General features: G+C 43.2%; 1 protein-coding gene across 1 annotated transcript in view; it reads right to left on the bottom strand.

Moving 5' to 3' along the window:
• Nucleotides 1-25,919, bottom strand: part of LOC118393628 (protein kinase C-binding protein NELL1-like) — a 398,605-nt gene that overhangs the window by 201,463 nt on the left and 171,223 nt on the right. The window contains exon 12 of the mRNA XM_052461927.1: nucleotides 18,164-18,292. Coding sequence (XP_052317887.1) covers nucleotides 18,164-18,292 — 129 coding nt within the window. The remainder of the gene's footprint in view (nucleotides 1-18,163; nucleotides 18,293-25,919) is intronic.

Raw genomic sequence — 25,919 nt, 5'->3', positions numbered from 1 at the left:
TCTCTGGCCCTCTCCCAGTTAGGGGAATGATGAGCTCTACAACAGTGTCTCACAACTCAATCGCTGGTTGAAAACTGTTTCTGCCCCTCCCAAAAGATAGAATTTGTAGATAATTGTCCCTCTTTCTGGGACTCACCCACAAACAGGACCAAGCCTGGCCTGTTGAGGAGTGACGGACTCCATCCTAGCTGGAGGTGTGCTCTAATATTATCTATGAACGTAGGCAGGTCTCTAACTCCCCGAGCTCCACAATGAGATAGGGTGCAGGCCAGGCAGCAGGCTGTTAGCCAGCCTGCCAGCTTAGTGGAGTCGGCCACTAACACAGTCAGTGTAGTCAGCTCAGCTATCCACATTGAGTCCGCGTGTCTGTGTCTTGACCTAGGTTGGGCAAAACTTAACATGGCGGTATTCGCATTAGAAATCTCACTGGAATAAAGACCTCCTCCATTCCTGTCATTATTGAAAGAAATTGTGATACCTCACATCTCAAAATAGGGCTACTTAATGTTAGATCCCTCACTTCCAAGGCAGTTAGAGTCAATTAACTAATCACTGATCATAATCTTGATGTGATTGGCCTGATTGAAACGTGGCTTAAGCCTGATTAATTTACTGTGTTAAATGAGGCCTCACCTCCTGGTTACACTAGTGGCCATATCCCCCGCGCATCCCGCAAAGGCGGAGGTGTTGCTAACATTTATGATAGCAAATTTCGATTTACAAAAAAACCCTACATTTTCATCTTTTGAGCTTCTAGTCAAGAAATCTATGCAGCCTACTAAATCACTTTTTATAGCTACTGTTTACAGGCCTCCTGGGCCATATACACCGCTCCTCACTGAGTTCCCTGAATTCCTATCGGACCTTGTAGTCATGGCAGATAATATTCAAATTTTTGGTGACTTTAATATTCACATGGGAAAGTCCACAGACCCACTCCAAAAGGCTTTTGACTCCGGACCTACTCACGGCCACAGTCATACTCTGGACCTAGTTTTGTCCCGTGGAATAAATGTTGTGGATTTGAATGTTTTTCCTCATAATCCTGGAATATCGGACCACCATTTTATTACATTTTGCAATCACAACAAATAATCTGTTCAGACCCCAACCAAGGATCATCAAAAGTCGTGCTATAAATTCTCTGACAACCCAAAGATTCCTAGATGCCCTTCCAGACTCCCTCCACCTACCCAAGGACGTCAGAGTACATAAATCAGTTAACCACCTAACTGAGGAACTCAATTTAACCATGCGCAATACCCTAGACGCAATCGCACCCCTAAAAACAAAAAAACATTTGTCATAAGAAACTAGCTCCCAGGTATACAGAAAATACCTGAGCTCTGAAACAAGCTTCCAGAAAAATGGAACGGAAATGGCTCTACACCAAACTGGAAGTCTTCCGACTAGCTTGGAGAGACAGTACCGTGCAGTATCGAAGAGCCCTCACTGTTGCTGGATCATCCTATTTTTCCAACCTAATTGAGGAAAATAAGAACAATCAAAAATGTATTTTTGAAACTGTCGCAAAGCTATCTTAAAAACAGCATTCCCCAAGAGACTCATGAACTTCTTTGAGAAAAAGATCATGATATTAGAAAGCAAATTACGGATGCCTCTTTAAATCTACGTATTCCTTCAAAGTTCAGTTGTCCTTATCCTGAGTCTGCATAACTCTGCTAGGACCTAGGATCAAGGGAGACACAAGTTCTTTAATACTATATCTCTTGACACATTGATGAAATTAATCATGGCCTCTAAACATTCAATTTTCATACTGGACCCTATTCCAACTAAACTACTGAAAGAGCTGCTTCCTGTGCTTGGCCCTCCTATGTTGAACTTAATAAACATCTCTCTATCCACCGGATGTGTACCAAACTCACTAAAAGTGGCAGTAATAAAGCCTCTCTTGAAAAAGCCAAACCTTGACCCAGAAAAAAAAATCTATTGGCCTATATCGTATATCCCATTCCTCTCAAAAAAAAATAAAAAGCTATTCCGCAGCAACTCACTGCCTTCCTGAAGACAAACAATGCATACGAAACACTTCAGTCTGGTTTTAAACTCCATCATAGCACTGAGACTGCACGTGAAATTGGTAAATTACCTTTTAATGGTGTCAGACCGAGGCTCTGCATCTGTTCTAGTGCTCCTAGATCTTAGTGCTACTTTTTATACCATCGATCACCCCATTCTTTTGGAAAGATAGGATACCCAAATTGACCTACACGGACATGTTCTGGCCTGGTTTATATCTTATCTGTCAGAAAGATATCAGTTTGTCTCTGTGGATGGTTTGTCCTCTGACATATCAACTGTAAATTGATGGTTGTACAGTCGTCTCAATTAAAACTGTGAAGGACCTCGACGTTACTCTGGACCCTGATCTCTCTTTTGACGGACATATCAAGACTGTTTCACAGAATGCTTTTTTCCATCTACGTAACATTTCAAAAATCAGAAACGTTCTGTCCAAAAATGATGCATAAGAATTCATCCATGCTTTTGTCACTTCTAGGTTAGACTACTGCAATGCTCTACTTTCCGGCTACCCGGGTAAAGCACTAAATAAACTTTAGTTAATGCTAAAAACGACTGCTAGAATCTTGACTAGAACCAAAAAATGTGATCATATTACTCCAGTGCTAGCCTCTCTACACTGGCTTCCTGTTAAGGCAAGAGCTGATCTCAAGGTTTTAAGGTTTTACTGCTAACCTACAAAGCATTACATGGGCTTGCTCCTAACTATCTTTCCGATTTGGTCCTGCCGTACATACCTACATGTACGCTACGGTCACAAGACGCAGGCCTGTCTCTAGAATTTCTAAGCAAACAGCTATTCTTCTATAGAGCTCAATTTTTATGGAATGGTCTGCCTACCCAGGTGAGAGATGCAGACTCGGTCTCAACCTTTAAGTCTTTATTGAAGACTCATCTCTTCAGTAGGTCCTATGATTGAGTGTAGTCTGGCCCAGGAGTGTGAAGTTGAACGGGAAGGCACTGGAGCAACGAACCGCCCTTGCTGTCTCTGCCTAGCCGGTTCCCCTCTCTCCTCTGAGATTCTCTGCCTCAAACCCTATTACAGGGGCTGAGTCACTGGCTTACTGGTGCTCTTCAATGCCGTCCCTAGGAGGGGTGCATCACTTGAGTAGGTTGAGTCACTGATGTGGTCTTGCTGTCCGGGTTGGCGCCCCCCCCCCCCCTTGGGTTGTGCCGTGGCGGAGATCTTTGTGGGCTATACTCTGCCTTGTCTCAGGATGCTAAGTTGGTGGTTGAAGATATCCCTCTAGTGGTGTGGGGGCTGTGCTTTGGCAAAGTGGGTGGGGTTATATCCTTCCTGTTTGGCCCTGTCCGGGGGTATCGTCGCGACCCCTCCTGTCTCAGCCTCCAGTATTTATGCTGCAGTAGTTTTTGTCGGGGGGCTAGGGTCAGTCTGTTATATCTGGACTATTTCTCCTGTCTTATCCGGTGTCCTGTGTGAATGTAAGTATGCTCTCTCTAATTCTCACCCTCTTTCTCTCTCTCGAAGGACCTGAACCCTAGGACCATGCCTCAGGACTACCGAGGCTGATGACTCCTTGCGTTCCCCAGTCAACCTGGCCGTGCTGCTGCTTCAGTTTCAACTATTCTCCCTGAGGCTATGGAACCCGGACATGCTACCTGTCCCAGATCTGCTGTTTTCAACTCTCTAGAGACAGCAGGAGCGGTAGAGACATTCTGAATGATCGGTTATGAAAAGCCAACTGACATTTACTCCTGAGGTGCTGTTGCATCCTCTACAACCACTGTGATGATTATTATTTGACCCTGCTGGTCATCTATGAACATTTGAACATCTTGGCCATGTTCTGTTATAATCTCCACCCGGCACAGCCAGAAGAGGACTGGCCATCCCTCATAGCCTGGTTCCTCTCTAGGTTTCTTCCTAGGTTCTGGCCTTTCTATGGAGTTTTTCCTAGCCACTGTGCTTCTACATCTGCATTGATTGCTGTTTGGGGTTTTAGGCTGGGTTTCATAGAACTCAATAAGTCCAAGGAAAGGCCAAGGTATCTCATACTCCTGAATCCATGACAACTAAAACAGCCTAGAGACTATTATACCCAGAATCCAACTCAACTGTCCCTTAGTGCCCTGCTGTACAGTGTCCTCACAGACCCACTGAAGTAGCCCTGGCTGGGTCCTACCCACAATCTCTGGAACTATTGTAGCCAATAAGCCAAAGGAGGCTGGTGGACAGACATATCAGAGGACGGGCTCATCGTAATAGTTGGAATAATGCTTGGAATGTAAACCCTGTGCTTGATACCTTGCCATCTATTCCATTCTAGCCATTTTGATCACATCCACCTATATCTCTGCCCACCAGCCACCTCTGCAATAAGGCCCTGAGTGTCTTCTTACCCATTAGCTTTACTCTGTTGATCCCACAGCTATTGTATGCAGTAATCATGTGCCTATGAACCAGAGTTAGACTATTAGCACTGAGAAAGTGTGCAGCTCCACTGTGTGCAGCTCACTGTACACTATCAGCTCCAATATAAATAACATGAGCAAGCCTACTTCTGATAAGCTTCACAGTAAAGCATTAAAAATAATCATTTAACCAATAAAACTGATAAAAATAGACCAACAGTGGATGCAGTACAGGAGTTCTGTGGTAGCTGGAAGGCCGCCAGCCATTTTACCTCTCCTGGCCCTGCTGTTTGCTTTGCTGAGTTCCAGTCTGGAGTGAAAAGCACCTTGCCATTTCCCTCTGAGGCAGAGTTCTTCAAGCTGTTTCTGACAGAGGAGCTGGTGGGAGACATAGTAGAGGAGACCAATCACTATGCCTTGGAGCTACAAGAGAAGAGAGAGCCAGGAGTGAGGGGGAAACTCGCTAAATGGGTGACAACCACAGTTTGTGAAATGTATACCTTCCTGGTGACAGTCCTTCACAATCCCATACGCCTCACTGCATGACATTTTCCCTGCAAAGTCCCTCAATCTGCTGCTCAAGGTAGTCACACACAGAGGCACTGCAAAGTCTGCCTGTCTGGCACCATTAGATGGAAGCAGAGGAGGTTGACAAAGTACACGTGTTTGGCTTGTGACACACCTCTATGTGTTTCACCATGCTTTGAGGAGTATCACATGCTCAAGCACTATTGAGCACATCTGCAGCAATTACTGACTGATTGTCCTTTCAGGTAACTTGACAGGTGACCTGCCATGATACCATGCCTCTAGAGGTGGGGGGGGGGGAATGCAGTTGTTGTTCAGTCACTGCATGAATATTATATAGGGGATAAGCAAATTGCTTTTAATTTCCTCTAAGTAAAACAAGTTTTTGATGTTGTTGTTCAACCATCACGAATACTTTATTAAAATAGATGACTATTACGTATTGGCCTATGTGTTTTCTTGCTTTGTTTTCATCCAGTAAAACTGTTAAGGAGTGTACACTAGCATATAAAAGCTGGCCTCAATCTTCAGCTAAAAAAGATGCCCAGTTCCAGGTATGATATTGGCAAATACTGTTTGTGTTTGTGGTTTCTGAAAGTAACGAATAAAGAGGAATTATTAGTAATTATAACATAATAAAGGCACTTACTTTGATATAAACACACACATTTCCAAAGTTATTATCATGTATTAATGAAAACAACAATTAATGTGATACGGGCACCAGACTGAAAATGTGAACACGTGTGTGCAGGTCCTGTTTTGACTGGAGATGCAAAAATGTATGCAGACTTGATTTGCAGAAACAATTGGGAAGTGCTTGGGGAAGTTTGTCCGGGTCAGTAATGCTTAAAAAATAAATTGTCCGCAAAAGTGAAATGGCCGACTAATATGTGAATTAATGAGGAGGCGGAACACACCTCAATTCAAACTGTTGATAGAAAATAAAGACTTGTGAGAAAATAATTTGAAATGAACAAATTGAAACAGTCTATAAATAAAAACAGTCAGCGTGCCTTGTTTTGAGGGTCGGTGCGGATTAACTGTCCTGTTACGTAACAATTACATTTTGTAACAGTGAGTGCATTCTGACATCACGTGCATAAAACAACTGGCGTTGGGCGACCGTTAGAGATATTTTATAACTCACGTATGAAAATCTTAACATAAATAGCCTAAGAAACAAGGTTCATGAAGTCAATAACTTGCTTGAAACAGATGACATTCATATTCTGGCTAGGTCTGAACCTCACTATGATAATACGTTTGATGATGCAGTGGTAGCAATACATGGTTATAACATCTACCGAAAAGACAGAAATGCCAAATCGGGACAGTAGTATGGTCCATATTCAGAACCACATTCCTGTAAAGCTTAGAGAGGATCTCAAGTGAAATACTGTTGAAGTAATATGGCTACAGGTTCATCTGCCTCACCTCCAGTCAGTATTTATTTATTTTTAATTCACCTTTATTTAACCAGGTAGGCCAGTTGAGAACAAGTTCTCATTTACAACTGCCACCTGGCCAAGATAAAGCAAAGCAGTGCAACTCAAAAAACAACACAGAGTTACACATGGAATAAACAAACATACAGTCAATAAAACAATTGAAAAGTCTATAAACAGTGTGTGCAAATGTAGTAAGATTAGGGAGGTAAAGCAATAAATAAATAGGCCACAGTGGCAAAATAATTACAATTTAGCAATGAAACACTGGGGTGATAGATTTGCAGAAGATGAATGTGCAAGTAGAGATACTGGGGTGCGAAGGAGAAAAACAAATAAAATAACAGTATGGGGATGAGGTAGTTGGATGAGCTATTTACAGAAGGCTATGTACAGGTGTAGTGATCTGTGAGCTGCTCTGACAGCTGGTGCTTAAAGTTAGTGAGGGAGATAGGAGTTTCCAACTTCAGTGATTTTTGCAATTCATTCCAGTCATTGGCAGCAGAGAACTGGAAGGAAAGGCGGCCAAAGGAGGAATTGGCTTTGGGGGTGACCAGTGAAATATACCTGCTGGAGCGTGTGCTACGGGTGAGTGCTGCTATGGTGAACAGTGAGCTAAGATAAGGCGGGGCTTTACCTAGCAAAGACTTATAGATGACCCAGAGCCAGTGGGTTTGGCGACGAATATGACGTGAGGGCCAGCCAACGAGAGCATACAGGTCGCAGTGGTGGGTAGTATATGGGGCTTTGGTGACAAAACGTATGGCACTGTGATAGACTGCATCCAATTTGCTGAGTAGGGTGTTGGAGGCTATTTCATAAATGGCATAGCCGAAGTCAAGGATCGGTAGGATAGTCAGTTTTATGAGGGCATGTTTGGCAGCATGAGTGCCAAACAGCTCGTTTGGATGTTTGTTAACACAGTGTCCAAAGAAGGGCCAGAAGTATACAAAATGGTGTCATCTGATTAGCGGTGGATCAGAGAATCCCCAGCAAATAGAGTGACAGGCCTGAGAATTTATCCCTGTGGTATCCCCACAGAGACTGCCAGAGGTCTGGACAACAGGCCCTCCAATTTGACACACTGAACTCTGTCAGAGAAGTAGTTGGTGAACCAGGTGAGGCAGTCATTTGAGGAACAAAGGCTGTTGAGTCTGCCGATAAGAATGTGGTGATTGACAGAGTCAAAAGCCTAACATGTGTGAAATGCTTGATAATGTACAGTTGAAGTTGGAAGTTTAAATACACCTTTTCCAAATACATTTAAACAAAATTTTTCACAATTCCTGACATTTAATCCTAGTAAAAAATCCCTGTTGAAGGTCAATTAGGATCACCATCACTTTATTTTAAGAATGTGAAATGTCAGAATAATAGTAGAGAGAATGATTTATTTAAACTTGTATTTCTTTCATCACATTCCCAGTGTGTCAGAAGTTTACATACACTCAATTAGTATTTGGTAGCATTGCCTTTAAATTGTTCAACTTGGATCAAACGTTTCGGGTAGCCTTCCACAAGCTTCCCACAATAAGTAGGGTGAATTTTATCCCATTCCTGGTGTAACTGAGTCAGGTTTGTAGGCCTCCTTGCTCACACACACACACACTTTATCAGTTCTGCCCACAAATGTTCTATAGGATTGAGATCAGGGCTTTGTGATGGCCACTCCAATACCTTGACTTTGTTGTCCTTAAGCCATTTTGCCACAACTTTGGAAGTATGCTAACTTCCTGACTGATGTCTTGAGATCTTACTTCAATATATCCACATAATTTTCCATCCTCATGAAGCTATCTATTTTGTGAAGTGCACCAGTCCCTCCTGTAGCAAAGCCCGCCCAAAAACTGAATGGTGCTGCCACCCCCGTGCTTCACGGTTGGGATGGTGTTCTTCGGCTTGCAAGCCTCCCCCTTTTTCCTCCAAACATAACGATGGTCATTATGGGAAAACAGTTCTTTTTTTTGTTTCATCAGACCAGAGGACATTTCTCAAAAAAGTACGATCTTTGTCCCCATGTGCAGTTGCACGCCGTAGTCTGTCTTTTTTATGGCGGATTTGGAGCAGTGACTTCTTCCTTGCTGAGCGGCCTTTCAGGTTATGTTGATATAGGACTCGTTATGTTGTGGATATAGATATATTTGTACCTGTTTCCTTCAGCATCTTCACAATGTCCTTTGCTTTTGTTCTGGGATTGATTAGCACTTTTTGCACCAAAGTACATGAATCTCTAGGAGACAGAACGTGTCTCCTTCCTGAGCAGTATGACGGCTGCGTGGTCCCATGGTGTTTATACTTGTGTACTATTGTTTGAACAGATAAACGTGCTACATTCAGGCGTAAATTGCTCCTAAGGCTGAACCAGACTTGTAGAGGTCTACAAAAAATGTTTTCTGAGGTCTTGGCTGATTTCTTTAGGCAAAGAGGCACTGAGTGTGAAGGTAGGCCTTGAAATACATCCACAAGATCACTTCTAATTGACTTAAATTATGTCAATTAGCCTATCAGAAGCGTCTAAAGCCATGACATGATTTTCTGGAATTTTCCAAGCTGTTTAAAGGCACATACACAACTTAGTGTATGTAAACTTGTGACCCACTGGAATTGTGATAGGGTGAATTATAAGTGAAATAATCCGTCTGTAAACAATTGTTGGAAAAATTACTTCTGCCATGCACAAAGTAGATGTCCTAACCGACTTGCCAAAACTATAGTTTGCTAACAAGAAATTTGTGGAGAGGTTGAAAAACGAGTCTTCATGATTCCAACATAGGTGTATGTAAACTTCCGACTTCAACTATATGTGATATCAACAGTATGTTTTCTGTGTGATATAAATATTGACCGGCTTCATCAAGCTGCCCACTCAAAAAATGTTTTAACAGTTCTTGGGCAGGGGGCGGTATATGCATATAATTAGTAGACATGGATAGAAAACACTCTAAAGTTTCCAAAGCCGTTAAAATAATGTCTGAGTATAACAGAACTGATATGGTAGGCGAAAACCCGAGGTAAATCAAACCAGGAAGTACTATTATTTTGAAAGGCTGTTTTTCCATTGAAAGCCTATCCACCATACAAAGACAAGACCCAGTTCACGATCTCTATGGCTTCCTCAACATGTGACCAGTCTTTAGGCACTGTTTCAGGCTTTTACTCTGAAAAATGGGGGAGATACACCGCTTTAAATGAGAGGACAGTGGAAATTTCCAGACATGAACCAAGCACGTGATCGGGAGCGCACATTTCTTGTTTTCCTTTTCCATTGACAAAGCTTTTGTCTGGTTGAAATAGTATTGATTATGTATGACAAAAACAACCTGAGGCTTGATTTTATACATCGTTTGACATGTTTCTACTATCTTTTATTGTACATTTTTGACTGTTCGTCTTGGTGTTGAGAGCGCACATTGTGCCTTTGGATTTCTGAACTAAACGCACAAACAAAACTGAGGTTTTTGGACATAAAGATGAACTTTATCGAACAAAACCAACATTTGTTGTCTAACATGGAGACCTGGGAGTGCCACCAGATGAAGATCATCAAAGTTAAGTGATTAATGTTAATGCTATTTCTGACTTTTTTGACACTTTCCTTGGTTGGAAAATGATTGTATGGGTTTCTGTGAATAGGAGCTGAGCTAACATAATCGCAAGGGGTGCTGCTTTCGCCGTTAAGCCTTTTGGTAATCTGACATAGCGGTTGCATTAAGGAGAAGTTTATCTGTATTCGTATGTTTAACACATGTATGTTTTATCAATGTTTATGATGAGTATTTCTGGTATTTGATGTGGCTCTCTGCACTTTCACCGGATGTTTGTTTGAGACAATGCATTTCTGAACATAACACACCAATTTCAAATGAGTTTTCTTGGACATAAAGATAAACTTTCTCAAACAAAACGCACATTTATTGTGTAACATGAAGTCATGTGCCATCTGATGAAGATCATCAAAGGTTAGTGATTTATTTAATCGCTATTTATGACTTTTCTGAGCCCTAGCCTTGGCTGGAAAATGGCTGTATGGTTTTCTGTGACTAAGTGCTAACCTAACATAATTGTTTGGTGAGCTTTCGCCTTAAAGCCTATTTGAAATCGGACACTGTGTCTGGATTTACAAGACGTTTATCTTTAAAATGGTGTAAAATACTTGTATGTTTGAGACATTTTTATTATGGGATTTCTGTTGTTTTGAATTTGGCACCCTGCAAATTCACTGGCTGTTGTCGAGGTGGGATGCTAGCGTCCCACTTGTACCAGAGAGGTTAATCACATTTTTTGGAAAGTTGAGTTCAATTTCAAGAGCCACACCCAGACCTGTTGAATCAAGAAATCACTTAAATAGAATCTGTCTGACAAGTAGGCCAAAAGATCTCAAAAAGCAAGACATCATGCCGCGGTCCAAAGAAATTCAGGAACAGATAAGAAACAAAGTAATTGACATCTATCAGTCTGGAAAGGGTTACAAAGCCATTTCTAAATCTTTGAGACTCCAGCGAACCACGATGAGAGCCATTATCCACAAATGGAGAACATTTGGAACAGTGGTGTACCTTACCAGGAGTGGCCAGCCTACCAAAATTACCCCAAGAGCGCAGCGACGACTCATCCAAGAGGTCACAAAAGAACCCACAACAACATCTAAAGAACTGCAGGCCTCATTTGCCTCAGTTACGGTCAGTGTTCATGACTCAACCATAAGAAAGAGACTGGGCAAAAATGGCATCCATGGCAGAGTTCCAAGGTGAAAACAGCTGCTGACCTAAAAGGACATAAAGACTCATCTCACTTTTGTTAAAAAACATATTGATGATCCCCAAGACTTTAGGGGAAGTATTCTGTGGACTGATGAGACAAAAGTTGAACTTTTTGGAAGGTGTGCGTGCGTCCCGTTACATCTGGCTTAAAAGTAACAAAGCATTTCAGAAAAAGAACATCATACCAACAGTCAAATATGGTGGTGTTAGTGTGATGGCCTGGGGCCACTTTGCTGCTTCAGGACCTGGACAACTTTCCGTGATTGATGGAACCATGAATTCTGCTCTCTACCAAAAAATCCTGAACTAGAGTGTCCGTTCAGTTTCTGACCTCAAGCTGAAGCGCACTTGGGTTCTGCAGCAGGACAAGGATGCAAAACACAGCAGCAAGTCCAACTCTGAAAGGCTTAAAAAAACTAAATGAAGGTTTTGGAGTGGCCTAGTCAAAGTCCGGACTTGAATCCGATTGAGATGCTGTGTCGTGACCTTAAAAAGGCGGTTCATGCTCGAAAACCCACCAATGTGGCTGAATTAAAACAATTCTGCAAAGCAGAGTGGGCCAAAATTCCTCCACAGCAATGTGAAAGACTCATTGCCAGTTATTGCAAACGAGGGTGGCACAAGCAGTTATTAGGTTTAGGGGGCAATTAATTCTTACCCTGAATAAATAAAATCATAATTTAAAAACTACATTTACTTATCTTTGTGTAATATTTACAGTGCCTTGCGAAAGTATTTGGCCCCCTTGAACTTTGTGACCTTATGCCACATTTCAGGCTTCAAACATAAAGATATAAAACTGTATTTTTTCTGAAGAATCAACAACAAGTGGGACACAATCATGAAGTGTAACGACATTTATTGGATATTTCAAACTTTTTTAACAAATCGAAAACTGAAAAATTGGGCGTGCAAAATTATTCTGCCCCTTTACTTTCAGTGCAGCAAACTCTCTCCAGAAGTTCAGTGAGGATCTCTGAATGATCCAATGTTGACCTAAATGACTAATGATGATAAATACAATCCACCTGTGTGTAATCAAGTCTCCGTATAAATGCACCTGCACTGTGATAGTCTCAGAGGTCCGTTAAAAGCGCAGAGAGCATCATGAAGATCAAGGAACACACCAGGCAGGTCCAAGATACTGTTGTGAAGAAGTTTAAAGCCGGATTTGGATACAAAAATATTTCCCAAGCTTTAAACATCCCAAGGAGCACTGTGCAAGCGATAATATTGAAATGGAAGGAGTATCAGACCACTGCAAATCTACCAAGACCTGGCCATCCCTCTAAACTTTCAGCTCATACAAGGAGAAGACTGATCAGAGATGCAGCCAAGAGGCCCATGATCACTCTGGATGAACTGCAGAGATCTACAGCTGAGGTGGGAGACTCTGTCCATAGGACAACAATCAGTCGTATATTGCACAAATCTGGCCTTTATGGAAGAGTGGCAAGAAGAAAGCCATTTCTTAAAGATATCCATAAAAAGTGTTGTTTAAAGTTTGCCACAAGCCACCTGGGAGACACACCAAACATGTGGAAGAAGGTGCTCTGGTCAGATGAAACCAAAATGGAACTTTTTGGCAACAATGCAAAACGTTATGTTTGGCGTAAAAGCAACACAGTTCATCACCCTGATCACACCATCTCCACTGTCAAACATGGTGGTGGCAGCATCATGGTTTGGGCCTGCTTTTCTTCAGCAGGGAAAGTTAAGATGGTTAAAATTGATGGGAAGATGGATGGAGCCAAATACAGGACCATTCTGGAAGAAAACCTGATGGAGTCTGCAAAAGACCTGAGACTGGGACAGAGATTTGTCTTCCAACAAGACAATGATCCAAAACATAAAGCAAAATCTACAATGGAATGGTTCAAAAATAAACATATCCAGGTGTTAGAATGGCCAAGTCAAAGTCCAGACCTGAATCCAATCGAGAATCTGTGGAAAGAACTGAAAACTGCTGTTCACAAATGCTCTCCATCCAACCTCACTGAGCTCAAGCTGTTTTGCAAGGAGGAATGGGAAAAAATGTCAGTCTCTCGATGTGCAAAACTGATAGAGACATACCCCAAGCGACTCACAGCTGTAATCACAGCAAAAGGTGGCGCTACAAACTATTAACTTAAGGGGGCTGAATCATTTTGCACGCCCAATTTTTCAGTTTTTGATTTGTTAAAAAAGTTTGAAATATCCAATAAATGTCGTTCCACTTCATGATTGTGTCCCATTTGTTGTTGATTCTTCATAAAAAAATACAGTTTTATATGTTTATGTTTGAAGCCTGAAATGTGGCAAAAGGTCGCAAAGTTCAAGGGGGCCGAATACTTTCGCAAGGCACTGTAAATTTGTTTGATGATCTGAAACATTTAAGTGTGACGAATGTGCAAAAAAATAAGAAATCAGGAAGGGGGCAAATACTTTTTCAAAGCACTATATGTATGCAGATGACTCAACACTATACACGTCAGCTACTACAGCTACTGAAATGACTGCAACACTTAAAGAGCTGCAGTTAGTTTCAGAATGGATGGCAAATATTTCAAAAACTAAAAGCATTTGTACTTGAGACAAATCATTCACTAAACCCTAAACCTCAACAAAATTGAGAGCATGCGCAGACCAGCTGGCCGGTGTGTTTACGGACATATTCAATCAATCCCTATACCAGTCTGCTGTTCCCACATGCTTCAAGAGGGCCACCATTGTTCCTGTTCCCAAGAAAGCTAAGGTAACTGAGCTAAACGACTACCGCCCCGTAGCACTCACTTCCGTCATCATGAAGTGCTTTGAGAGACTAGTCAAGGACCATATCACCTCCACCCTACCTGACACCCTAGACCCACTCCAATTTGCTTACCGCCCAAATAGGTCCACAGACGATGCAATCTCAACCACACTGCACACTGCCCTAACCCACCTGGACAAGAGGAATACCTATGTGAGAATGCTGTTCATCGACTACAGCTCGGCATTCAACACCATAGTACCCTCCAAGCTCGTCATCAAGCTCGAGACCCTGGGTCTCGACCCCGCCCTGTGCAACTGGGGACTGGACTTCCTGACGGGCCGCCCCCAGGTAGTGAGGGTAGGCAACAACATCTCCTCCCCGCTGATCCTCAACACGGGGGCCCCACAAGGGTGCGTTCTGAGCCCTCTCCTGTACTCCCTGTTCACCCACGACTGCGTGGCCACGCACGCCTCCAACTCATTCATCAAGTTTGCGGACGACACAACAGTGGTAGGCTTGATTACCAACAACGACGAGACGGCCTACAGGGAGGTGGTATGGGCCCTCGGAGTGTGGTGTCAGGAAAATCTGCTAAATGACTTAAATGTAAATGTAAATGAAAATAACCCCACACTCAACGTCAACAAAACTAAGGAGATGATTGTGGACTTCAGGAAACAGCAGAGGGAACACCCCCCTATCCACATCGATGGAACAGTAGTGGAGAGGGTAGCAAGTTTTAAGTTCCTCAGCATACACATCACAGACAAACTGAATTGGTCCACTCACACTGACAGCGTCGTGAAGAAGGCGCAGCAGCGCCTCTTCAACCTCAGGAGGCTGAAGAAATTTGGCTTGTCACCAAAAGCACTCACAAACTTCTACAGATGCACAATCGAGAGCATCCTGGCGGGCTGTATCACCGCCTGGTACGGCAACTGCTCCGCCATCAACCATAAGGCTCTCCAGAGGGTAGTGAGGTCTGCACAACGCATCACCGGGGGCAAACTACCTGCCCTCCAGGACACCTACACCACCCGATGTTACAGGAAGGCCATAAAGATCATCAAGGACATCAACCACCCAAGCCACTGCCTGTTCACCCCGCTATCATCCAGAAGGCGAGGTCAGTACAGGTGCATCAAAGCTGGGACCGAGAGACTGAAAAACAGCTTCTATCTCAAGGCCATCAGACTGTTAAACAGCCACCACTAACATTGAGTGGCTGCTGCCAACACACTGACTCAACTCCAGCCACTTTAATAATGGGAATTGATGGGAAATGATGTAAATATATATATATATATATGTTACTTACCCTACATTATTCATCTCATATGCATACGTATATACTGTACTCTATATCATCGACTGCATCCTTATGTAATACATGTATCACTAGCCACTTTAACTATGCCACTTTGTTTACTTTGTCTACATACTCATCTCATATGTCTATACTGTACTCGATACCATCTACTGTATGCTGCCCTGTACCATCACTCATTCATATATCCTTATGTACATATTCTTTATCCCCTTACATTGTGTATAAGACAGTAGTTTTGGAATTGTTAGTTAGATTACTTGTTGGTTATCACTGCATTGTCGGAACTAGAAGCACAAGCATTTCGCTACACTCGCATTAACATCTGATAACCATGTGTATGTGACAAATACAATTTGATTTGATTTTATTGATTTTATTTGATTGGAATTGTGTAAGGAATCATGTGGAAAATGAGCTCTTTGAGGTGAATAAACTGCTTGGAGTAACCCTGGACTGTAAACTGTCATGGTCAAAACATATTGATAAAACAGTAGCTAAGATGGCGAGAAGCACTTCTTAACACTATCAACAAGGCAGGTCCAACGGGCCTTAGTTTTGTCACACCTGGACTACAGTTCAGTGGTGTGGTCAGGTGCCACAAAGAAGGACTATTGGTTCAGAACAGGGCAGCACATCTGGACCTTTAAAGTACACTGGGAGCTAACATGAATTAAAGCTAAAGCTAACTCTCTCTCCTCTGCTCTCATCCTTCTAGACCTGTCGGCTGCCTTCGATACTGTGAACCATCAGATCCTCCTCTCCACCCTCTCCGAGTTGGGCATCTCCGGCGCGGCCCACGCTTGGATTGCGTCCTACCTGACAGGTTGCTCCTACCAGGTGGCGTGGCGAGAATCTGTCTCCTCACCACGCGATCTCACCACTGGTGTCCCCCAGGGCTCTGTTCTAGGCCCTCTCCTATTCTCGCTATACACCAAGTCACTTGGCTCTGTCATAACCTCACATGGTCTCTCCTATCATTGCTATGCAGACGACACACAATTAATCTTCTCCTTTCCCCCTTCTGATGACCAGGTGGCGAATCGCATCTCTGCATGTCTGGCAGACATATCAGTGTGGATGACGGATCACCACCTCAAGCTGAACCTCGGCAAGACGGAGCTGCTCTTCCTCCCGGGGAAGGACTGCCCGTTCCATGATCTCGCCATCACGGTTGACAACTCCATTGTGTCCTCCTCCCAGAGCGCTAAGAACCTTGGCGTGATCCTGGACAACACCCTGTCGTTCTCAACTAACATCAAGGCGGTGGCCCGTTCCTGTAGGTTCATGCTCTACAACATCCGCAGAGTACGACCCTGCCTCACACAGGAAGCGGCGCAGGTCCTAATCCAGGCACTTGTCATCTCCCGTCTGGATTACTGCAACTCGCTGTTGGCTGGGCTCCCTGCCTGTGCCATTAAACCCCTACAACTCATCCAGAACGCCGCAGCCCGTCTGGTGTTCAACCTTCCCAAGTTCTCTCACGTCACCCCGCTCCTCCGCTCTCTCCACTGGCTTCCAGTTGAAGCTCGCATCCGCTACAAGACCATGGTGCTTGCCTACGGAGCTGTGAGGGGAACGGCACCTCAGTACCTCCAGGCTCTGATCAGGCCCTACACCCAAACAAGGGCACTGCGTTCATCCACCTCTGGCCTGCTCGCCTCCCTACCACTGAGGAAGTACAGTTCCCGCTCAGCCCAGTCAAAACTGTTCGCTGCTCTGGCCCCCAATGGTGGAACAAACTCCCTCACGACGCCAGGACAGCGGAGTCAATCACCACCTTACGGAGACACCTGAAACCCCACCTCTTTAAGGAATACCTAGGATAGGATAAGTAATCCTTCTCACTCCCCCCCCCCCTAAAAGATTTAGATGCACTATTGTAAAGTGGCTGTTCCACTGGATGTCATAAGGTAATGCACCAATTTGTAAGTCGCTCTGGATAAGAGTGTCTGCTAAATGACTTAAATGTAATGTAAATGTTATATGCATGTCAATTTCTCATGCCTCAAAGTGGAGGAGAGATTGACTTCATCACTACTGGTTTTTGTAAGAAGTGTTAACAAGCTGAATGTACCGAGCTAGCACACAGCTCGGACACCCATGCACACCCCACAAGACATAACACCAGAGGTCACTTCACAATCCCCAAGTCCAGAACAGACTATGGGAGGCACACGGTACTACATAGAGCCATGACTACATGGAACTCTATTCCACATCAGGTAACTGATTCAAGCAGTAGAATCAGATAAAAAAAACAGGTAACAATACACCTTATGGAACAGCAGGGACTGTGAAGAGACACACACAAAGGTACTTACACACACATGCACACACAAGCGCTAGCACACACACTCTCTACACACATACATTGTAATATTGTTGTATGGTGGTATTATACATGTTGTATTGTAGATATGTAGTGGTGTATTCATGTTATATGATGAACTGCTTTATATTTTGTTTTATGTAATGTAAGTGCCTTAATGATTTTGGACCTCAGGAAGAGTAGCTGCTGCCTTAAATACAAATAAATACAAATACATGTTGTTTCTGAAATGTCCTGCTAAAGCCAGAGGTAGTTGAAAATCTCATCAGCCAAGCTCTCTCTCTCAGGCATCTACTGTATGGAATGGGCCAGGCATCTCACATGCCAACATATCCACTCAACCATAGAGATAATATAATTCACTATAATTCAGGAATCTAGGTACAGATCTAGGATCGGCTTCCCCTCCCACAACCTTAACCATTAGTGGGGGAAATGCTAAAATGTTCCAAGATCAGCATGCAGGGGCAACTTCACTCTTCTCCTAGTCCTCTTTGCAATAAAGAAATACATCTTCCACATACACAAAACAAGCTCTAAGTCTACCCGTCATATACCCAGATAGTTCAGAGTCTTCTACCCAAAGACCCAGTCAAATAGTTCACAGCTTCCTACCTTCACAGTATGTGGAGTCCCCATGGATGGAGGCAAAGCCGCTCTTGCACTCACACTCAGCTCTGGTATTCCGGTTTTTACACTCCGAATTTTCCCCACAAATGAGTCCCTCTGCGCAGAAGTCATAGCCTGGGAGAGAGGGGGACAAACTTCGGACTCAATAGTCTGGGTTTGACTGAGATCAAACAGGGTGCTGACAGTGGGGTTGGGCGAAGTGGTGAGGTAGAAAATGAGCCAGCATTCCTGGAAAAAGCTTGTAACCCAAAATCTAATTTTCAGGAATTGGGGAATTCTAACACAAACTCAAAGTTCACAAAACTATAGTACCAAGAGAATAGAATGTGGCATGGAAACGCTATGATTTTGTGCAATGCTTTGAGTTCGTAGCTTTCCCCAGACAAACACACATATAAAATAAATAATCTACAGGAAAAATGCCTGCTGAGAAGAGTGAGTGTAATCCATTAAACAGGTGCACACAGACAGACAGCCAATCTACCAGACAACCAGACAGACAGACTGATGACTGACAGACACAGGCAGGCAGGCAGGCAGACACAGGCCTGCATGTACAGTAGACGACTCGGTCGTCTCCTCTCTTGATCTGAACCCATCTATCCCTTCATTCCCAGTAATGAGTAGTGCCAGTCCAACTCTCTGTGAAACCCCCCTCTGAACCTCAATGCTTAGGGATCTAATAGAATTCTACATTCGCTCTATCTGTCTCTCTGTTGTTCTCTTTCAGTGCATTCTAGGCGGTTTTTGTAGTTGAGAGGCTTATGGATGGCTCTGTCCTTACTTATAACAGAGCAAAACTATGTTATGCATAGCATGGAGGGATAGGGCCCCCCTCTGCTTTCAGGGGGTTTCCAGTGGAGTTGTGAAGGGCTTAACATTTTGGGGGTGTACCTGGGCTCAGAGAGGTGGGTCAGGAAGGACTGACAGGGGCTGTCACAGGCAGTGGTGTCAAGACTGGCCAGGTGGCTTCTGTCCCAAGTAGGGGGAGGGTGCTGATAATCAACAACCGGGTGGCATTCTTCCTGTGGCATAAATTGTCTGTGGCATAACCCCCCCCCCCCATGTCTGTCTATGATTGAGGACAGGGCCTGGTAGAACTGGAGAACAGGGTGGCTGCATTACAACTAAAGGTGGCACAGAGACTGATGTACCATACTGATGTCGGCTGGAGGGAACCAGCATGCATGCTGATAGATTAGGGTTGGACCGGCAGCTGTTCCTCATGAGGCTGGAGAGGCTGAGTACAGCAGGTCTCTCTGATTTTTACTCTGCAGTGCTGAGAGCCTGGCAGCGGCTAAGGACCACACGAGAAGGCGGTTTGTAGCCTGGGCTGTGGGTGTGGGAGGAGCCTATCTTCCACAATCTAGAAATCCTTTTGAGATCAGTTCAATCGGCCACCCTGCAGAAGCGACTGATGGGAGCAGGTTTACTGGGTGACTTCGGCTGCGGAGGGGTTTAAAGCCTCGGAATACCTGGCACAACATACAGGACTAACATACTGTATATTAGGCTGCTGGAAGAAATTCCTGGGGGAGGTCCAGGAGGCACTGTGTGAGCCGGTAAGGGGGGCGTTGGCGCAGCCAAAGGGGGAGGGGCCACAATGCTTCCACCACTGCAGATGACAGCAAAGACAGGAAACTGGCAAGGGGGTATGGAGGACTTGTTACATTTTAACACTCCAAGCCCTCTACAACCTCTGCATTAAAGTGAGGAACATTAGGAGCCTAACAGGAGTGAAGGCACATCAGTGGTAGGGGATATGCGTGGCAGAGAGTGTGGTGCGTTTTAGATGGAGAGGCTCTACAAACTCCCAGTACCAAAGATATCAGGGGACCTCCAGTGGAGGGTTCTACATGGAGACCTGGCCACTAATAGCTGGTTGGAATTGGGCGACCCGGGAGTCGGACAGGGGTGTCCTTTCTGTGTCACGAGTGAAACTGTGCATCGTGTTTTCTGTGTGAGCCAAGTTAATGGAATTAATGTATCTGTTGGAATGTCTGTGTGAGAGGTAGGGGGTGGAGTTTACTGTTGGGGTGTTTATAAATGGAGTACAGGTATTTGAATAAGGAAAAGGCCAAATGTGTGTTTACATTTTTGTTTGCTCAGGCAAAGTTGGTTATTTGGCTAACAAGGGGGAACAGGGTCAAAGGTGGGAGGATAACAGACCCTCTACTATTATTTAATGGGATGTTCTCTGCGCGCCTTAGAGTGGAATTTGAGTTCTATAAAATGATAAAAAGTGTGGAGATGTTCCAGGAGATATGGTGTGTTGGTGAGGCCGTCTGTATAGCTGGGGACGATGGGTTGGATATACGGTTGTTGAAGTGGTGAGGTTTTGGTTATTGTGATGTATGATGTTGTTTTGTATCAAGGGGTAGAGGGCAAGGTGATACAGTGGGGAGAACAAGCATTTGACACACTGCAGATTTAGCAGGTTTTCCTACTTACAAAGCATGTAGAGGTCTGTCATTTTTATCATAGGTACACTTCAACTGTGAGAGACGGAATCTAAAACAAAAATCCAGAAAATCACATTGTATGATTTTTAAGTAATTAATTTGCATTTTATTGCATGACATAAGTATTTGATCACCTACCAACCAGTAACAATTCCGGTTCTCACAGACCTGTTAGTTTTTCTTTAAGAATCCCTCCTGTTCTCCACTCATTACCTGTATTAACTGCACCTGTTTGAACTCGTTACATGTATAAAAGACACCTGTCCACACACTCAATCAAAGACTCCAACCTCTCCACAATGGTCAAGACCAGAAAGCTGTGCAGAATTCCATGGCACGTTATTTTGTTGTCAGCCATTAATGCTAGTTAGTGTTAGTTTGAGCACCAGAGGGCATCTTTGAGAAGCATTTGACAGTCTTCAATATTGGCTGTACTAGAGAATTTAAAATATTTTTTTTGTAAGAACATAGTAGATGGGATTGATTTTAAGAAACTGAGCTTAAATCATTTGATTAATATTATGGTGTTTCTATTCCAAGAAAAATACAAAATTAAATGGTCAGAAAATATGGCGCTGTACAACTTGACCGGTCGGGAGTAGGCTACAGCACTAAGAGAATAACATAAATACAACAATGTCACAAATAATTGAACACACAAAATTCTTAAAACTCTACTGCTTTAATATTTAATAATTTCTGCCCTCCAAATTCATACTCATTATATAAATAGGCCCATGTGCACGTTGATATTGGGGGTGCGCCATGTGGCCTAATGGGGAAAGGGGGTGTGCCAGAATTCACAGTTTGCTATGGTTGTTTTCTGTCCCTGTTTTTAGAAGGAGAGAAATAAAAAGCCCACCGCCTGGTCAAACCCTCCACTAACCCGGACGACGCTGGGCCAATTGTGTGTCGCCTCATGGGTGTCCCAGTCGCGGCCGGGACGGGTATCGAACTAGCATCTTTAGCAATGCAGTGTCTTAGACCACTGCGCCACTCAGGAGGTCCCATCCACAAATTGTTTAATGCTGATTATTGCCTTGCACAAAGTATCAAAATACTAAAATACTACTTAAACAGGACTTTTAAATAATTTAATTTAAATGTTCATTTTATTTTTTGATCACAAAACAATGAGAAAATATGTCAAATAAATAATTAATGAAATGTTAATTATATATAGCAGCCCGTGTCGGCCCGAGCCCAATCATCATGAAGAGATATGCTGGACCCTATGTCAGAGAGGTGTTTCTGGGACCACATCGTGTCTGTTGTTCTGCTAATAGCCCTTGTGAAAACATGTTTTCAAAAGGCCTCCAGGGCTGACAGAGAAGTTCCTTATAATATAATAATAATATATGCCATTTAGCAGACGCTTTTATCCAAAGCGACTTACAGTCATGTGTGCATACATTCTACGTATGGGTGGTCCCGGGAATCAAACCCACTACCCTGGCATTACAAGCGCCATGCTCTACCAACTGTGCTACAGAAGGACCACTTTTCCCCCCTTCCACTTGTCTCTTCCATTTATTCCCATAGTAATTTTTGATGGTTTGCATTGCAAATGAGGGCATAAACTGGGTCAAGACGCCAACAAAGTAAGTAGACCTTTATGTAAAGGTTAAATAAAATAAACACTTTTAACAGCACATTACTCAACACTCATGTCGCCTTCAGTAGGCCTACAGTATATCACCAAAAATGTTTTTCAATGACGTGACTCTCCGTCAATAATTTCATTTTGAGGATTGGAGGATTCTAAATAAATATCCAAGGGCCATTTTTGTGAGGGCAAACTTGATCTGTGAAAATATCTAAGGGGCTTTTATCTAATTGTAATTCAGGGTTAATAATAATAATACATCTTTGTTTAAAAAATAACATTTTTTGAGTTTATTTTGTTTTCAAATAACCTAAAGTGAGCGATTGTAATCTGAATAAAGGGAAAAATGCCATTCTTGAACAAGGGGTGAGACATTCTTACTAATTTGTAAATAAAGCCTGTTTGTTATTTAGAATGATTTATTTCTGTTTTTAGTGGGAGAGAAACAAAAAGCCCAATGTGCCTATTTTTTGGACAAGGACATCCAGGCCGGCCAAACTCTCCCTTAACCCGGGCGACACTGGGCCAATTGTGCGTCGCCTCATGGGTCTCCCGGTTGCAGTCGGCACGGGTTTCGAACCAGCATCTGTAGGGTACCATACTAAACTACAAATGACCTCTAAATCTCGCAGCATAATCTAAAAACTTTTAGTTGAGGAACAACTGTACAGCGTGTACACGCATCGCCCAATCCCAGTGCAATGGAAAAGGTAGAATAAGCCGATTTAATGACTATCCAATATATCCAATATAAAAGGCCTCGTCCAAGGAGATAATGGCAGGTTATGAGTGGGAGATGTACTGAAAGGGAAAATACTCTCCTCTGCACTGCACTGATGTTTGACTGAATGGCCAAATACATAGACCAAATGATAAGGCTTGGATTAACTAATTAGAATTTGTTCAGGTGAAATTGACCATATTAATCTCCAAGGTGGGCATATTTTTTCCACATATCTCTCATTCACAGTAGTTTCACCGTCACCTACCTCTAACGGTTAGTGTCTATTCAATCTATTTACAAAATGACCCATGGATGTCCTTTCGCTGCCAAAATGGTAGATATTATACAGACTATTCTGCTCCGAACTCCAACCATCAACGGATGAAACATTCATGTAGGACGTAAAGAGACAAATATGGCCATTTGAGTAACCCTGTTCCCTACATAGTTCACTACTTTTGACCAGAGCCGTATGGGCCCTGGTAAAAAGTTGTGGACTATACAGTATAAGTGCACTATATAGGGAATATGGTGACATTTGGGACACAGGACTGGCTCCACTCGAACAAGCATCAAGCCGGGATTGGCTGTTATCTTCTCCATGCTCTCATGATTGGTGCCAGGGCTTTTTAACCTCTCTTGGGTAGGGGGCAGTATTTTCAAGTCCGGATGAAAAGCGTGCCCAAGTAAACTGCCTGTTTCTCAGGCCCAGAAGCTAGGATATGCATATACAGTGCCTTCCGAAAGTATTCGGCCCCCTTGAACTTTGCGACCTTTTGCCACATTTCAGGCTTCAAACATAAAGATATAAAACTGTAGTTTTTTGTGAAGAATCAACAACAAGTGGGACACAATCATGAAGTGGAACGACATTTATTGGATATTTCAAACTTTTTTAACAAATCAAAAACTGAAAAATTGGGCGTGCAACATTATTCAGCCCCTTTACTTTCAGTGCAGCAAACTCTCTCCAGAAGTTCAGTGAGGATCTCTGAATGATCTAATGTTGACCTAAATGACTAATGATGATAAATACAATCCACCTGTGTGTAATCAAGTCTCCGTATAAATGCACCTGCACTGTGATAGTCTCAGAGGTCCGTTAAAAGCGCAGAGAGCATCATGAAGAACAAGGAACACACCAGGCAGGTCCGAGATACTGTTGTGAAGAAGTTTAAAGCCGGATTTGGATACAAAAAGATTTCCCAAGCTTTAAACATCCCAAGGAGCACTGTGCAAGTGATAATATTGAAATGGAAGGAGTATCAGACCACTGCAACTCTACCAAGACCTGGCCGTCCCTCTAAACTTTCAGCTCATACAAGGAGAAGACTGATCAGAGATGCAGCCAAGAGGCCCATGATCACTGGATGAACTGCAGAGATCTACAACTGAGGTGGGAGACTCTGTCCATAGGACAACAATCAGTCGTATATTGCACAAATCTGGCCTTTATGGAAGAGTGGCAAGAAGAAAGCCATTTGTTAATGATATCCATAAAAAGTGTTGTTTAAAGTTTGCCACAAGCCACCTGGGAGACACAACAAACATGTGGAAGAAGGTGCTCTGGTCAGATGAGACCAAATTGAACTTTTTGGCAACAATGCAAAACGTTATGTTTGGCGTAAAAGCAACACAGCTCATCACCCTGAACACACCATCCCCACTGTCAAACATGGTGGTGGCAGCATCATGGTTTGGGCCTGCTTTTCTTCAGCAGGGACAGGGAAGATGGTTAAAATTGATGGGAAGATGGATGGAGCCAAATACAGGACCATTCTGGAAGAAAACCTGATGGAGTCTGCAAAAGACCTGAGACTGGGACGGAGATTTGTCTTCCAACAAGACAATGATCCAAAACATAAAGCAAAATCCAGGTGTTAGAATGGCCAAGTCAAAGTCCAGACCTGAATCCAATCGAGAAGCTGTGGAAAGAACTGAAAACTGCTGTTAACAAATGCTCTCCATCCAACCTCACTGAGCTCGAGCTGTTTTGCAAGGAGGAATGGGAAAACATTTCAGTCTCTCGATGTGCAAAACTGATAGAGACATACCCCAAGCGACTTACAGCTGTAATCGCAGCAAAAGGTGGTGCTACAAAGTATTAACTTAAGGGGCTGAATAATTTTGCACGCCCAATTTTTCCGTTTTTGATTTGTTAAAAAAGTTTGAAATATCCAATGAATGTCGTTCCACTTCATGATTGTGTCCCACTTGTTGTTGATTCTTCTCAAAAAATACAGTTTTATATCTTCATGTTTGAAGCCTCAAATGTGGCAAAAGGTCGCAAAGTTCAAGGGGGCCGAATACTTTCGCAAGGCACTGTAATTGGTAGATTTGGATAGAAAATACTCTAAAGTTTATTAGTAACGTTTGGGATTAATTTTGTATGCATTTTGATGGAGGGAAACTGGGTGGATTTATCACTGAAGCGCACCAGCTAAACTGAGTTTTTATGGACATAATGAAGGACATTATCGAACAAAATGACCATTTGTGATGTATCTGGGACCTTTTGGAGTGCCAACAGAAGAAGATCAAAGGAAAAGCATTTATTATATCGCTATTTCTGACTTTCGTGGCGCACCTGCCTGGTTGAAATATGTTTTTTATGCTTTTGTATGCGGGGCGCTGTCCTCAGATAATCGCATAGGGTGTTCTGTCGCAGTAAAGCCTTTTTGAAATCTGACACAGCGGCTGGATTAACAAGAAGTTATGCTTTATTTTGATATATTACACTTGTGATTTTATGAAAGTGAAATATTTATAAATCTGTAGTTTTAATTTCGCTCTCTGCAATTTCACCAGATGTTGGCCAGGTGTGACGCTACCACCACACCTGCCCATAAGAAGTTAATTACTGGGATGGTCCAATGGAAGACAAAGGGTATGGGTGGGACCAGTGGTAGACAACGATGAGGAATGATTCATACTCAGTATATGTTGGGC

This window comes from Oncorhynchus keta, chromosome 14 (genome assembly GCF_023373465.1).
Source record: "Oncorhynchus keta strain PuntledgeMale-10-30-2019 chromosome 14, Oket_V2, whole genome shotgun sequence".
NCBI classification, from domain to species: Eukaryota; Metazoa; Chordata; class Actinopteri; order Salmoniformes; family Salmonidae; genus Oncorhynchus; species Oncorhynchus keta.
The sequence above is the reverse complement of the archived record's forward strand: the minus strand, read 5'-3'. Positions and strand labels throughout refer to the sequence as shown.